General features: G+C 44.2%; 1 protein-coding gene across 1 annotated transcript in view; it reads right to left on the reverse strand.

Annotated features, from left to right (window-relative positions):
• The window catches only part of UVRAG (UV radiation resistance associated), a 56,329-nt gene extending 40,528 nt beyond the window's left edge, over positions 1-15,801 (reverse strand). The window contains exons 1-6 of the mRNA XM_018077127.2: positions 15,763-15,801; positions 8,890-9,007; positions 7,488-7,522; positions 6,504-6,665; positions 6,129-6,203; positions 4,431-4,516 (exon numbers count right to left, since the gene is read on the reverse strand). Coding sequence (XP_017932616.1) covers positions 4,431-4,516; positions 6,129-6,203; positions 6,504-6,665; positions 7,488-7,522; positions 8,890-9,007; positions 15,763-15,786 — 500 coding nt within the window. The 5' untranslated portion in view covers positions 15,787-15,801. The remainder of the gene's footprint in view (positions 1-4,430; positions 4,517-6,128; positions 6,204-6,503; positions 6,666-7,487; positions 7,523-8,889; positions 9,008-15,762) is intronic.

Consider the following 15,801-nt stretch of genomic DNA (forward strand, 5'->3'; position numbering starts at 1 on the left):
ACCGAAAACCTGCCCCTGCAGAGGTGGTTTGTTCCACATGGCATCTGAAGATGAGAGCAGCAGCAGGCTGAGCCCTGCAGTGAGCACACAAAGGACTCCCCCTCTCTGACACTTCACGGGCTGTTTCCCCTGGCCGTGACCCACGGCGCTCTCCACTGCAGCTCCTGGCAACAGCCAGGCTTGTAAACGGACCCCTGTGCTGACTGAGCAGCCTCAGCTCCCAAACAGCTCAGCACCACACATGGAGAACCCCTGGGAATATGTTTGTCCAAAAGCCTGATGCCACAAGTAAAAATCCCTAAGGAACCTCTCAGAAAAAAAATTCCCATCCCAGTTTCCACCTCCTTTGCTGCTTCCCGGGAAGCCACCACCCCACGTGGTTTCCAGGTCAAGAGGGATGACACTTGTAGTAATGTTCATCTATCTCAGAGCTAATTAATTAGGCACAGAGGCACTGGAGAGGTCTGACTGCAGCTCCTGTTCATCCATCCTGGGTTTGCCTGCCCAAAGCCAAGGGATGCCCTGCCTGGCCTTGGCTGCCTCTACAGGACAAAGGGCCAAGTCTTGCAGGTGCAAATGTTTCCTGTTTAGAAACATCAAAGTTGGCCATCACAAAGAACCAACCACACTTATCACCAGCAGAGCAATATTCTGGCAGAGGAACTGAGTGATTTCAGAGCACAGGTCAGGTGAGAGGAATCCTACAACCCATCCCACACTTGTATTTCCACACTGGCTGGGACAGGGACGTGGTAGCAGCAGTAGCAACACAAAATCTGAAAGTCTGCAACACGAGCCAGCAATTTCATTGCCAAGATACAGGAACAGCTGGAGCAAGGCACTGCAAGAGCACCGGGCTCCTGGTGACCACCTTTCCTGGCACATCCACACCATCTCCTCAGGATGTGGCACTGCCCACAGCATGGACATCCTTAACTGCACCATTGAGAAAGGGGTTGCTCGTGGCTATGAGTTGGGGCCCTTCTCTGAGGAAAGGACAGCAAAGGGAAAAGCTAAAAACAAGAGATGTCAGTTCATATTTTAAAATTTAACTAACTCTCTCCTGCCTCCCCTTCTCTCTCTGCATCTCCCAAAATGCCACGAGGGACAGGGCAGCAAAAAGCAGCTCTATTTCCATGTAGTCCCAGATGCTGCCCAGCTCCATTGGATTCACTTCTTCCACGGAGATGAGGATGAACATAGAGGACTCCAGGGAAGTTCAAAGGCAGTACAGCTTTGCATGGCTCGCCCTGGGGTTTGTTATCAGATGAAGTTAGAGAGCAGCTGATAAGAGCAAGTTTCTTCCTGCTTTCCCTCCTTTTCACCCCACTAAACAGCTGGAAGCCTAAAGTTTGGAATTGCTACTTAAACCCACCACACAAGAGCAAAGTGTGACCGAGCTGCCAGGGAGGACACTGGCACTGCTCAGGGCTGACTGTTCTGTGAGCAGCCCCACGTGCCCCAGACACACCTCACACTGAGCAGCTTCAGCCCACCAAGACCCTGCTCAGAGCTTAGGAACAGCAGCTTCACTTCCAGCATCCTTTCCATGAGTTAAAAAGAGCTGCCCGAGGGCAGTTCCTGCATTTGGCACACACAGTCCCACTGACTGGTGTCTCAGACAAACTACTCAGAGCTACCAATGAGCATTTCCCCACCACAGCTGCCTACACTGACCAGGTGTGTTGTCTCCACTTCCAGTTTCAGAGACTCACTTGTAAAAGTTCTAATAAAGTTGGAGGAATTTAAACACAAGCAGTACAGCTATTTAAAAGCATCTTCCCTAAGATAAGCAGAATTAAACAAAAGCTGACTTGATATCATGTCCCCGTGTTTTAGGCTTGCTCACTTGAAGGTGATTTTATGAACATCAGCATTTCAGACCCCAGGCAAATGATACCTACATTTGTGTTCTTAAATAATCTCTTTTCAGTGATAAGACAAACACTCTTCCTTACATGAGCAGTTGTATTACAAATGGCAAACCCCAGAGCAAGGCCTGTCACTTGACCCCTACCCTGCCCTGTGACAGATTAACACCTAGAAATATTATTTAAATCAAATTCAGCCAGATTAGATTCCAGCAATATTACAGCAGCTGCCTGGAGCTGCTCTTCTACCCATCCAGCACTCAAATTGCACCAATAGCAGATGATGATGATGTTGTTGTTAAAAAACACTATTTTTTTGAACAAAAATACAACCAAAATGTTTTCAACCTGGCCTAACTGGCTGGGTAAATACCCCAAACATGCCATGCCATCTGCTGAAGGGATGGTTAAACCACAGAGAGAGCAGCTCTGACTGCAGAGATAAAACCATATGAAGCTGAACTTCAAAGGGGCAGATCTTCACTAGTCCTTAGAGCACTTTTTGTCTCCAGGCAGGATTTGGGAGGATTTCAGGCACTCACATACTTGCACAGGCCAACTGCTCTCTAAGTATCATCAAGGAAAAGCTGCAGAATACACTATATTAGTTCTTGTATTTAAAACTGAAGCAAAATTTTAATATATAGGATTTTAAGCCCCTTCTGTAGTGACATCTCATCTTCCCAACACCACTTAATACTGAAAGGTCTGTTTTTCAAAGCTTAAAGAAAAGAAAGGCTAGAAAACCAAGAGAACACTAAATATAACCTATTCCCATTAGTGCTGCAAATGTGCTGAGAACTTGACTATGGAGACATGTCCAGAACATGAGCTCAGATGAATTTGGCCCTTCCTGAGCTCTGTGTGAAAGGTGAAACATGTTACTGCACAACCCATTACTACCAGCAACATAATATTTAGAAAAAGTCTTTCAGTGACCTCTCTTCAGGAAATCTGACAAGGAACAAAAACCTCAAAATTTGAGTTTTTCCAGGTTTTGTTAGTGAGCCCTTTTAAAAGCCAGGGGTTGGAAGAACATCAGTCCCTTCCACGTGCCACAAACAACTTATTAGCAACCTCATGTCCACCTGAGCATCTTGTCCCTGCCCTGGAACAGGAAGGTTCCTGGGCTGCAAAGGTGCCCAGAACTTCCTGGTGTAAAGCTGAGCTTTGCACCTAAACTTTTCCTCCTGTTTAATTAACTTGTAAATCCCTGTAAGGCAGCACCTGAGCACACAGGCGCTACTTTGATCCAACAGATTAATTTTTTTAAACCAACACAATTTGAGCTGAGCACGTGCTTTCCATTGAGGCCTATTCACAAGTTTTAGCTTCTGAGGAAAACAGTGCCATCACTTCTTCCCCCCCAAAGCAGTTTTGATACAGAGATCAGCCACACAAACTCTCACTGTGAAGTTTGAGCAAAGGGTTGGGCCAGAACCTGTTTTTAATGGAGTATGTTCATACTCCATGGAAGTGCACAAGAAATGTGAAAAACATGTGAATAAAGCAATCAGGGTGAGCTGCACATGTTTGCTTCTTTCTATTTAACAAAGACTTTATGTTTGGTAGCACAAGAGTCCTCTGCTAATGGACTGTGCCAGAACGAAAGCAGAACTTCCTGACACCCCCCGGGTTGTTTCCCACTAAAGGCACAGGAACAGACAGTCTCAGTTTAAATATGCTTTACAGAATCAAGGAACAGCACATTCACACTTTAAGAGAGCTTAGAAAATAAAGACTTCTGAATAAGCAACCTCGAGTTAACTTCTCCTACCCCTTTCTTCAGACAGGCAACACTGACACCTACTGTCAGCACTATGGAATGGATTCAACTTGGGTTAAAAAAAAAGTCAACTGCATTTTTCCAAGGACTTTTGAAAGCATGTTAAACGTTTCTCTTTCAAGGGTTTCCTTCACAGTACATCTAGTGCTGTTCCTGCAGAACCTGCCTTATAAAATGCCTTTTACATACAGATTCCTCAACCTACTGACAGTGGTGGAACTCCATTATACTTCTCCATAAATAACATTCTTAAGCTATTATAATTAAAGCAGATCTGGAAAAGGACATCTTGCTTATGTTTTTATTAGCATTTCATGTTTTCTTATAAACAGAGACATCTAAGTAACCACCCAAAATTAAAAAAAAAACACTGTAGGCTTTTTTATGCCACATGTGCTGGAGTAACTGGGTCTGTTCTCATTTATTTAAATCAATTTTAATGCTGTTGAGGAGGACAGAGAAGGGGCTTTCCACAGAAGCTTTCTAACAGAGAAGTTCCATGATTTTGACACCCACAAGGCCTGTCCAGCTCCACAGCCAGCCCCTGCTCAGAGCTCTCAAACATCCCTGTGGCAGAAGCCCAGTGACCACCACGGAACGTGCAAACACCATGGCCCATCTCCTTGACACCACCAGGAAACTGGCCTGACCTCAGGATCTCCTTTGCACATTCCACACCAGAACAGGGGGGTTTTTTATATTCAGAAAGGCTCCTTCCACACCCAAATTCAAGAAGTTACAGTAGCTACACAGGGTGTTACCAAAAGCCTTACCTAAGCAAAGAGAAGACATCGTAAGAGTTACGGACACAGTTCTGATCCACCTGGAGGAGACTGTTCTTCAGGGTACCTGAGTGATCCTTAAGGCAAGGAAACAACAGACATTTAAGAATCAAAAAATTTTCCACCTTGACCAAAAGCATGCACTTTTGGTTGAACAAATGACCTGGCATTTAATGTACTTTAAATGTCTTCATAATTTTATGAAACAACTCGAGGTGGCAATAACACCACTTGCCTATAAAGGTGTACAAGACCTATCACTTTATCTGTGTTCTAGACACAGAGTGTGTTTTTTTCCTGCACTTTTTAATCCACAGCTGTCCAAATCTTCTGCCCAGGAACACTGAAGGATGCAGTTTACAGAGCTGCCACCCCTTCAGCTCCAGACAGGAGAGCCCAGTCAGGAACGTGCCTGAGCGACACGTTGGAAAGGTCAAAGCCATCTTAGTTTGGGGTGATGTGAACAAGTTTCTGGAAGCTACAAAATCAGTGTCATTCTTAAGAGCCCAAAGCATCAATTCTGCACAGCAGGGATCAGAATCAGAACAGCCCAGCAGCAATTCCTCCTGCTGCAAGGGGCAGCTGTGGAGCTTTTCCATGTCAGGCACGGGCCTGTACATTCCTAGAGAATTCCACGAACTCAGAATGGTTCCTTCAGATGATGAAGTGAATTCTAAGCAGATCAAACCACCTGGCAGCACTGTCAGAAAGCTTATGGATTCCAGGAAAAGAGGTCTTTATTTGAATGCTTAGGCAGCCTCAGCTGTCCCTGTGATCAGCCAGCCTTCCAACAGGGATGGAAGGGGACTCCAGCCCCACAATCCCTGTCTGCAGATTCCTTCCTCCCTCAACAGGCAGCTTCCACACAGGTGGTGTTGAAATGCAGTTACCTGTTAACATCTCCTCACAACTGTGTTAACCACAGGCCACACAGCAGACACTCCCCACCACCAAAAACATGGTCACACCTAAATAATGACTCGTAATAATTAAGTGTGCCAGGATCTAGCTGATTAAAAAAATAATTAAAAAAAATAATAGGCATAGGCTGTGTGCCAAGGAGGCACTTCCCCTCCAGCCAGGGACTCCTTATACAAACTATCTGTACCACAGTACTGCCTCCAGCAATCTGGGATTAAGAAAACCTCTGTCAGATGCACTGCTTACAACAGGCAAATTTAAACTTTTTTATCATCAGTGAGGTAATAATCAGTGACAATATTGGCTGGACAGGCACAAATACTATAGTGAGTCCTCTGGGAAAACAACTTGGGGTGAAACAGTTGAAACAGAGCGAATAAACAGCTTCCCATTAAGGAGCTACGGACTCCAGGGTTCGGACCAAGAACCAAAATTGATTGTGGTTTTATATTTGCCACATAAAGGAGCCTTAACAGCTACATCTTTTGCAATATGTCTGCCTCAAGGAACACAGTCAAAGCTTATTTTCAGTAACCAGAGATTTTTTTTGGACTTAAAATGCTACACTAAGTCTTTTCAAGACATCTCAGACAGCCCTGCAACCGAGGCAAGATGATACTTCTTATCTGTCACGTCAGAGAAGTATTTTTTCTCAAAACGAAGCATTTTAATGTTCTGAGCATCCAAGTGTGAAAAATCAAGCTTACAAGCTGAATTTCAGCTTGCCACCAGTACCAGCAAGCCAGAACAAACACAAGACACCCTCACCTTCTGTTCAAATGAAGCTCCGTAATAACCATCATGGAGACCAAAAATAATCTCGTTTGGGTTTCTGGCATGGATCTGTAAGAAGGGAAGGAAACAAATCAGTTCACAGCCAGCTCACTACAGCTTTCCACAGCAAACAAACACAAATTGCAGCTTTTCATCACCTGCAATTCTGCAGGCACACAAAACCTTGGGGAAAAATGAATTCAAGCCTGGTAAGCTCTGAGGTAAAACTGACATGAATATCTGCAATCAAACTTTAAAACACATCCTTCAAACACAGTCATTTCCTTTCTTAGCATTCTATATATGAATTCATCCAGATGCTTTGATTCCTTAAGTAAAAAGTTGAGGAAAAACCTGTTTTCCCATTACCTGCTGGCCCAAGTACTTCAGGCCATCGAGGTTGACCTTCCATTCAATCAAAAGCTGGAAATGCTCCTTCTTGCCACCCCAGATCCTCACAACGAAACAAGACACAGAGGTATCCAGACGATCAGGCATCAACCCAAAGTCCAGACTCCTCCAGGTTGGATTCTGAGTAGTCAAAGACGGATAAATACATTTAAACAAGCTCAAAGTAGCCCCAAAAGTTGATAATTCAGAAAGTAGCAAAGTCCACATCAAAGATTTTTAAAAAAATCTAAAGAATGAGGAACAGCAGCCATTTCAAGGTTCGCACAGAGCTGAGGCCAACAAGCTCTGCTGCTTCCTTCTCTGGAGAGAATGCCTGGGTTAAAAGCTACATCAGAAACAGAGAGTGGGCTCTGCTTCCTTCCACTACAAAACACTGAAGATTTTACTGCAGAATTTACTAATTCAGTTCAGCCAAATCAGGACATTTCAAAGTGGAAGTAACATTCCTTTCCTATTTACAATTCAGCTTCTGAAAACCAGGGTACAGCTTACATTGCAAAAGTTAAATGCTGATCTATCCCCCAGTAATTAAGTTTACAGAACTTGTTGATGTATTTGTTCACTTTCTTCTCAGTTGTAATAAAGTGTTCAGTTCTGGCCCCTTCGCTGATCTAAACTTGAAAATTTATCAAACTTAAGATGTTTACAAAGTTTAGTTTCTTACAGCTATTAGCTCTTCAATGAATACACATGTTTATATATATCCAGGTATACGTTTCTTACTGTTCTCCTACACAACACACAGATGCTCAAAGAAATCAGCATTTCTATACTCAGTAACTCCCTATTCCAACCTCATGAAAAGGGGGAGAACATGATGCTCCCAGAACTGAAGAGTGGAAAGACACATGAAAGAGTTATGATATTCAGCAGAGAAATCAATATGTTGGTACTAAATAAATAATTTTTAAAAGGAAGTTTTTCCGCATTAAAATAACTTACCAGAGAATTCTTGATCACCTCACTCTTATAAAATTCTAAAGAAAGAGGAGTAAAAAAAAAATACCTTTAGATTAGCTTAAACACTGATACAAATCTTAGTACATGAAATAGAAAAAGCTAAAAAAGTAACACTCAGGAAAGACAAATGCTAGTGGGTCTAGTTTATTAGTAACAGATTCAGGAGAAAGACTTTGAAATGCAGTCATGCTTTTGACTAAATCAAGTGTGGAGGAGTAATTTATTACAAGTCATTATTTAAATTTAGCATTTCATCTTCATCCCCATGATAATTCTGAAGATCTGCTTCGGTTTCTGGGGAAGGAACATGCCCCAGTACTTAACAATATTTGGATGACATTTGCCAAGTGACTGGTTTGTCACACAACATCCTCCTGGGACAGCTCAGCTCAGATAAAATAATTGCAGAGCTTTCCCGAAGAAAGAATTCCAGAAGCTTGGAGAGGGAACTGCCAAGTTATCTGACACAGGTGCCCACAACCCTGGATTTAAATGGGAATAAGCAACTGCTGACACACGGACCTTGGCTTTCCCAGCCAAAGTGAGAGCTTGAAGTCTTTAGGCAGACAGCTCTAGAGGCTGGAATATAGATTTTGTACAACATCCATCCCACTGGAGGCCAAGGATAAAGATTTCATGGAGTGCAGAACAGCCCCTACAAACAGTCATTAGTCACAGGTTCAACCAACCACCACAAGTCCAAGGAACAAGCTCAAGTTGTGTGTTCTTATCCTGCTAAAACAGCAACTCTGGGAAACAAACAAGGTTCAACTGTGCCAGCTGGAAAAAAAAACTAGGAGAAAACCAGAATTCACCTCCAACTACTGTTGATCATATCAAAAGGAGCATAAAAATGCATTTCTACCAACAATGAAGAACCACACACTGCAGTGGGAAGCAAAGCATGAAGAGACACGAGGTGTGACACACACACACACAGTGACCCAGAGCACGACAGGTTGCTCCATGTCACTGGCTGACTATGTTAGTCCTGAAAAACTTGGATAAGTGCTGGTGTCTGCTCTGTAACATAACTGCTGTGCACGAGTGGAACGCCCTCACAACAGGCAACCACGGCTCCAAACCCTTTAACTTTTCTGTGGCCTTGGAAGTTCCCAACTTCTTAAATTATCAGTGGGGGGAGAGCAACGACAAACCGGGCTGGTTTCAGGGGCTCTGCCAAACCTGTCATCTGTTCTGCTGGCCTGGCTGCTCACACTGAGAGCTTTGGGGAAGCTGAGGGGACTGAAGGGCTCTTCTGCAGAGCTACAAAGGTGATGGAAATAACGGCAGCGGGTTGGCAAGGAGGGGAAAAAAGCGAGAGAATTCCTGCCATAAGAACTCAAAGACAAACTGGCAGGGAGGCTGAGGGAAGCCTGGTTACCTTTGTATATCTTGGTGCTGTCACAGAGGTGCAGGGTAAAGTAGGTGTCCAGGAGGCGGTATCCGTTCCTGTTGATGATGTTGCGGGCAGCGATGTTCCGCAGGTGACGCAGCCGGCGCTGAAAACAAGGGGAAAAAACCCCTAAATAGTCCAAGAACTTCCTTAGAAGTTCTTTGTATCAAAACATTTTAAGGGCTCCCAGAGCACTGTTGTCACAAGAAAGCTCACCAAAGGCTCCTGGTGAGTGTGAACGGCAAGGATGCAGCCAAACAACGAGCACCTACGAGCTGGGATTAAGCAACGCTGATACTCAAGACAAGCTATTCTCACTCATGTCCTTTACATCATTCTTATTCCACATGTCTAAACCAACTATTCAGGCAGGGTCAAAGCTGTGACACTCTCAGCTCCAAGCACAGCAGCACATCACCCAGATGTTCCCCGTCACCCCGCTGGAAACATTTCCCAGCCTCGGCTATTTTCAACAAGAATTACTGGACAAAGAGCTCCAACATAAAGCACCTCCTCATGCAGAGCTGTAAGGAACTGGTTGGACAAAGCCTCCTTATTTCACAGTGATCCTGGAAACTGCTCTAACAACCTGAGAGTGAAGTGCATCACAAGGACGTACCAAGACTTTCAGGGAAAACGAAGGGCACAGGGAACTCGGAGGTGTCTGTCAGCTACCATTTGCTTGGATGAGAGTCCTTTTCTCTTGGACTGAATACACTAAAATTCATCACTAAAATCTTTAGTTTAAGTGATTTCGTCCAACTCCAACATTAAGTTACTTTGCTACAATAGTGAGCCTTGAATGAAAATAATCAGATTGAATCAATCTCTCTCTCCCTCTAAGTGCCAAGCAGCTGTAATAGCTGTGGCTAAAATCCTCAGCTTCAAAGCACACCACACCCTTAACCCTGGACAAGCATTTTACATTATTAACCTGTTAAATTTAACTACAGTTAACAAAGCCATCCTGTAGGACTGTCACTCTTCAATCACTGCCCAGCTGTGGTTCCTAATGTGACCATCTCCCATGAATGCAGCACTCAGCAAGCTGCCCCCCTCAGACACAGGAAGCTCTCCCCAAATCCTTCAGTGTCACATTTTCCCAGCCAATCTCTCACCCACCTGCCACAGGGATGCTGACTCCTCATCCTTTCTGCATCACCACAAACCACCTACAAGCCTCAAACACCTGGTTTAGTGCATCTTACACCACACTCTTTTTTTTTCCCCAAAAGCTTATTCATTTGTAAATCTGAATCCACCTTAAAAGTGGATTGACCAAAAGCAGATTTTAAATGCTTCTGAAACCAAAAGACAACTTTCCTGCTTGCAGCTTGTCCTTAAAAGGCTTTTAACAAGAGCTGAAAGGCCATAATCTGTTTCGGAATCACAGTGTGACACTTTATATCACTTAATACCATTAATTCATTTCCTTCCTGAAAATATGAGGAATATTAAATTTCTGTTTCCACAACAGACTAAAAATCACAGATGGATTCATTCCTGCAAAGCCTATTTGTGAGTTATACTAAAAACAGAGCCTGAGATACGATGCCCAGGTACCTCTAGTATACAGAGGAATTACAAAACTAAAAACAAAAAAAAACCAACCAACAAAAAACCTTCTAAGCTGCTTAACTGTGGGACTACATGGTCTTATTTTCTTAGAGACTGGTATCAAGAATGTCAACAGAAAGATTAAGCCTCTCTTAAAAGAAGCCACATGGACCTTGAACATTATTTTTTTCATCTGAACTGGGCATTTTCTCCGGTTGTTTTTATGAGCAACCGAAATGCTCCTTAAGAAAAGGCTTTGAACATGCACTGCAGTCCCTGTAAAAATGATTCAAGAGTTGTATGTGCTGTCTCTCCTTTAATTAACTTCAGGAGCACACAAACCAATCAAACCCCCACCATTATTGATAGGATTGGTTTTAAATCCGATCAATAGTAAAGAAGAGCCCCCATTGCACCTAAAAAAGAAGGCAACTTTCCCCAGGTCTCTTGGGGATTGCACACTCATTGTGGGCCTGCTTTAAGTGTGTGTTACACTGCTCAGCCCTCAGGCAAGGCCAAACAGGTTCCTCATCACTCACTGTCCACAGTGAGGGTTGAACAGAGCTGTCCTAACCTACACCTGCAACTCTGGCGTCCTTATCTCCATGGTTTGGGACTTCTTTGCACCCTTCAAAGCCTGGAGCTTATCCTAAAGTCTCACTTCTCCCAAACCAGCTGGAATAGGACCACTAAATGTGGGGCTGTGAGACCATAACATAGCTCACGACTCAACGTGCACCAGGTGATGTCTTTCTGAATCCCCAGATTAGCCAGTGCTCTCCTCTTCCCTCTTGTCCCTTCAGCCTGGCTGGTGGGGAACAAAATTCCAATTACATGGACAATTAAATCATTCACGTGCTTCAGTGTGAGCTCATGATGACAGAGGGACTTGGATCCCGAAAATAAACCTCCCAGTTTGCCCACCACACTGTCACTGATATAATATTGCATTATCCAGACCTCCTCAGAACTCTCCAGAGGCAGCAGTTAATTAACCTCTCCTGACCACAGCTAATGAGCTTTAGCCAGGAGACCAGCAGCTACGAAGACAACTCAAATAGGCTCTAGAATTCCTCAAAGGCCTTGCAGCTGGACAAGCAGGAAATATAATTTTGAGGGAGTTTGTAAACCTCTATCAAGTGTAACCTGCTATGTGTCTCATATCATTTTTTGCTGGATTTGCTGGAACACACCAAACAAAAACCCCACTGTGTTGCAGCTCAGCTATCACTGGCATGAGCCAAATGCTGCCAATCCCCAGTGCTGCAAATAAGGAATAAAGTAGCTGCAAATAATCCAGAGTTCTTTCATTTCCCTCTTTAGGTGAAGTGCTAAAGAGTGGCCACTTCTCATTGCAGGTAAGCTGCAGCTCTTTTGCTCTCCCTTTCTTAAAAGCATCAAGAAATCTCCATCCCGAGGAAGGTCCCCCCCCCCCAGAGGAGATGCTAGGCACCAAACATCCATTTCAAAAAGCCCAGCTTAAAAACCAAAATACAAGTGCTAAAAAGCACTCCAAGTGCTTTGGCAGCCTCATGAGTCACGTAACTTCAAAAAGGCCAGTGTGTTTGCAAGCTGATAGTGCAGGATCTGCTTTCATAGAGAAAATAAGCAAAATGTGCAGATGAGCAGAGATAATTTTCACTGCTGTGTCCTCAAACAGTTGACAGTCTAACAGCAACACAGGACTGAAGATCTCAGACACTACACCAGGCATCTAAATGAGATATCCTGCTCAAAAAAAAGTTATTTTTCAGGAGAGCACTGATGTAGGTAAGCTCTGACAAAGCAGAGCTGTACCATTAAAAAGGGTATTTAACTTTTCCAGCAGCTCTGAATTCAGCACATGCAGCCTGAACTGGCAGATCTGGATCAGTGCTCAGCAGAGCAGTAGAGCAGGTTCAACAGCTCCTTCTGGGGGGGTTGTGACACGAGTTACTCTGATTACACTTGTCCCAGTCCCTTGCAATTCCCAAGAAAGTTAATGGAGCAGTGAAATTACATAGCAGGCCTTGTTATCATTTGCTTTAATTGCCAGTCTAAGTTGCATTTGAGTAAAAGCAACTGCTCTGTAGCAACTCTGCACTGACCCCCAGGAAAGAAATTAGTGTTCCCTTCTACCCTGAAGATAAGTTACTGCAAACCAGGAGAAGAGAGCCACTAATTTTCCCTCAGAAGAAGTCCTGAGTAGCAGCTTGTATTTAAAAACACTGCTGGAGGTAAAGATATCACAGGTTCCAAGCAGCCAGCTATCCCAAAGATACACAGAAAAGCTGAGCAGGAAAGCTTTAGGAGAGATGTGAAGAGCAGAACCTACCAGCAGGTTCCATCCCTCGTGCCTGCAGAGCCACCAAAGCAGCTTCCTGGGATTCCACAGAGCAGCCAGACCACCCCTGCTCAGCAATGCCCAGCTCCTCTCAAAAACCAGGGGTCTCCTTTCTCACTCAAGAAAAGCACTCAGTTTTCATCACTTGGAAGAACTGTTTGCAGTTGTGTAATGTATCCAGTGTTCCCATTCAAGGACTTTCTGGGAACCCCTCCAGATTTACCACAGGCCATAAACAAGTCAGACTGCTACAGAAGGAAGGATTTTCATCATCAACCTTGTTCATACTTTGCCTGTTCATCAGATGATCCCAGAACTCTCCAGTCTACCAAGTCTCCAGAGGTTTAAAGGACTGAAACTGTCTGGTCCCTTGGTGCTTTAGTTCCCTCACCACTAAGATACCAACCTTTCACCACCTTCAGCATCCAAACACTTGTTCTCATGCCACACAATGTGTTTTGTGCAGTCTCATGGTGAGGGGCAGAGAACTGAACCAAAGTGAAGCTGCTCAAACCAGAACTCAGTCCAACATCTGGGCAGGTTCCTCCAGCTCAGCTCCCCGCAGCTACAAGGATGTGCCCACCACGAGAGCAGGACAGGGCAGGCAAACTAACACTGCATGGGACACTTCAGGGCTTAAACTGCTCCACACACTACCCTTTGCTTCCCTCCAGGCCTGAGAAACTGCAGTGACAAAGCTAGTCACTGGTTTTTTTTGTCTAATAATCTAGCATCATTAAAAAAAACTACTGCAGAGATGGGGGCAGGTAAGAAGAGGCAATAAATTAACAAGAGAGAGAAGTGCACAGTTGTTAACATAAGGTCTGGCCTGTTCATGGAACCACAAGGAGAACAGAACTACCTCAAGTATCCATGGAATTTCATAATTATTTGTTCAGGGTCACATAATGGGTAGCAAAAAAAAAAAAAAAAGGCACAGAGAGTTCTGACTCCTCTTCCATCTCAAGCACTTTATTATTCTCTTACAAGAATCTGATGACCCTGGGAAAAAAATAATACTGTTAGTATATCCAGGCTGGATGAGAACCCGGGTAAGCAGCATTTCTCTGTCTCTCATACTCACCAGCTCTGGCTCCAAGGATCACTAGTGAAGCTCAGGGCATTAACAGGGCAACAGCAAAGCCCCTTCTTATCACGTGGAGCCCATCATGCCAGCAGCAGCTGAGATGATCTAATGGCTCACTGCTGGCAGAAGGGGAGGTTTGTCTTCTCTTTGTCCCACATGTGCCTCCTCTCACTCTCCTGCTCTGCCCTGTCCAGCTCTGGCCCCTTCAGCAAAGCTGGCCAGGAATTCTTGCTCCCAGCAGGCACTTGGACACGTCCAATCAACTTGCAAAGGTGTCAAAGCATCATCTGAACTTCAGCAAGGCACCCATTCCTCATGACTTTTCCACACAACCCATGTAAAGTGCAAAAGCATCACACAGGGTCAAGAGAACATTTCTAATTCCAAAAGGAGCGAGGTGGGGAAAAGAATAAAAACCCAGAAATTCACTTTGGTCTGCAGTGTAAATGCAATGGTAAAACCAGCATAAGGAGGCTGGGAAAACTTCTTGTACAGCAAAGTTGAAATGTACATAAATTACTGAAAAAGCCCAAATTTGCCAAAAGCAAATCAGCACTCGGGGCTCTCCCAGAGGCCTGCTGAGCTGAAAAGCAGTCACTGTTTCTCCAGGAGATGTATCACACGGGACTTTCAACACTGGCTGCAATTCCAACACCAATTCCTCAGCCCTCAGTGGGGCACCCTACCCACCAGAGAGGTTTTATACACACACCAAGACAGAGCCCTCACCTCTGTTCTCAGACTGCTGCCCTCCTCCTGATTCTGTCAGGGGAGAATATTCCATGAATTCCTTTCAAATCAGGATCAGCCCTGACCTCTGTATAAGGCAGTACATGGTGTTTTCACCTGGCTTTCCCAGCTTGCTCCCTTGCTTTATGACCCGCAGTAACTCTGGAAGAACCCAAGGAAAATCCTTCCAACTATTTTAGCATTAAAGCAGGAGGCAAAGATTAGTTAGCAACACACACGTTACCACAGCAAATCCAGTGGTGTTGGACCTCCCAGCCCTGAGCCTGCAATGTCAGCTATTTGGTGTCTGAATATTTGTCAGAATTAAGTCCCATGGAACACAGGGCTCTGTGTGCTTTGGAGCTCACAGCAGGCAGGTGGAGGTGGGTTTTTTTCTTTTCTTAAAAAGCAGAAAAGCTCTAGCTCTAAAATAAAAAAAAGTTATCAAAGTGTGATCTGCATTTAGCCAACGTGAGCATTATTCACTATCACAGCACTGCTCCACACCTGGTTATAATGCCTTCCCACTTCCTCAGCTTTTCACTAACTACTTCAGCTTCTCAGATGTGTTGGTGCTTAAAACCACAGGAAGGACAAGAAAATGCTTGTACTCCAACTTAAACACTTGCCAGGAAGATTTATAAGGTTTGTAATTTAACAGTTTTCCACAGTTCAGAGTCAAGAGAATCACATGTCATTTCAGATCTACTTCAGAAGCAAAGCTGAAGTATTTGATACACAACTCTGTGGGACACACCATAAGGAATTTTTTTGGAATTCTACTTTAATGTCCTTCCAGCACTTGAAGACAGCAGAGCCCTCAAAGCTACACAGCCATCATTAGTTCAATGAATCATTTGTGGTTCTCCTTGTAATTGCACCTCCTTCAGACCTCAATCTCCTCATGACAAGTGAAGGGATTCAACAGCCATCCAGGAACTCACTTCCCTTTTTTAAAATATAGCTGCTTTCTGGCAACAGCTTTAAAGAGCTGTGCCTGCTCTGGACCAGATCTGAGGCCAACACCAGTTCAAAGATGCACCCAGGAACACAACTGCACATCATCACATGCAGAAAAACTGCACCACTTTTTGCAGAGCTCAAAACCAATGAGACAACCAAGAGCAAAACTGATATTCAGTGTAAGATCACTGTGTTCACACACCTCACTCGTTTTCTGCATCCTCATCCTTATTTCCACATC

Source organism: Manacus vitellinus, unplaced genomic scaffold, assembly GCF_001715985.3.
Source record: "Manacus vitellinus isolate BGI_N305 unplaced genomic scaffold, ASM171598v3 scaffold_35_pilon, whole genome shotgun sequence".
NCBI classification, from domain to species: Eukaryota; Metazoa; Chordata; class Aves; order Passeriformes; family Pipridae; genus Manacus; species Manacus vitellinus.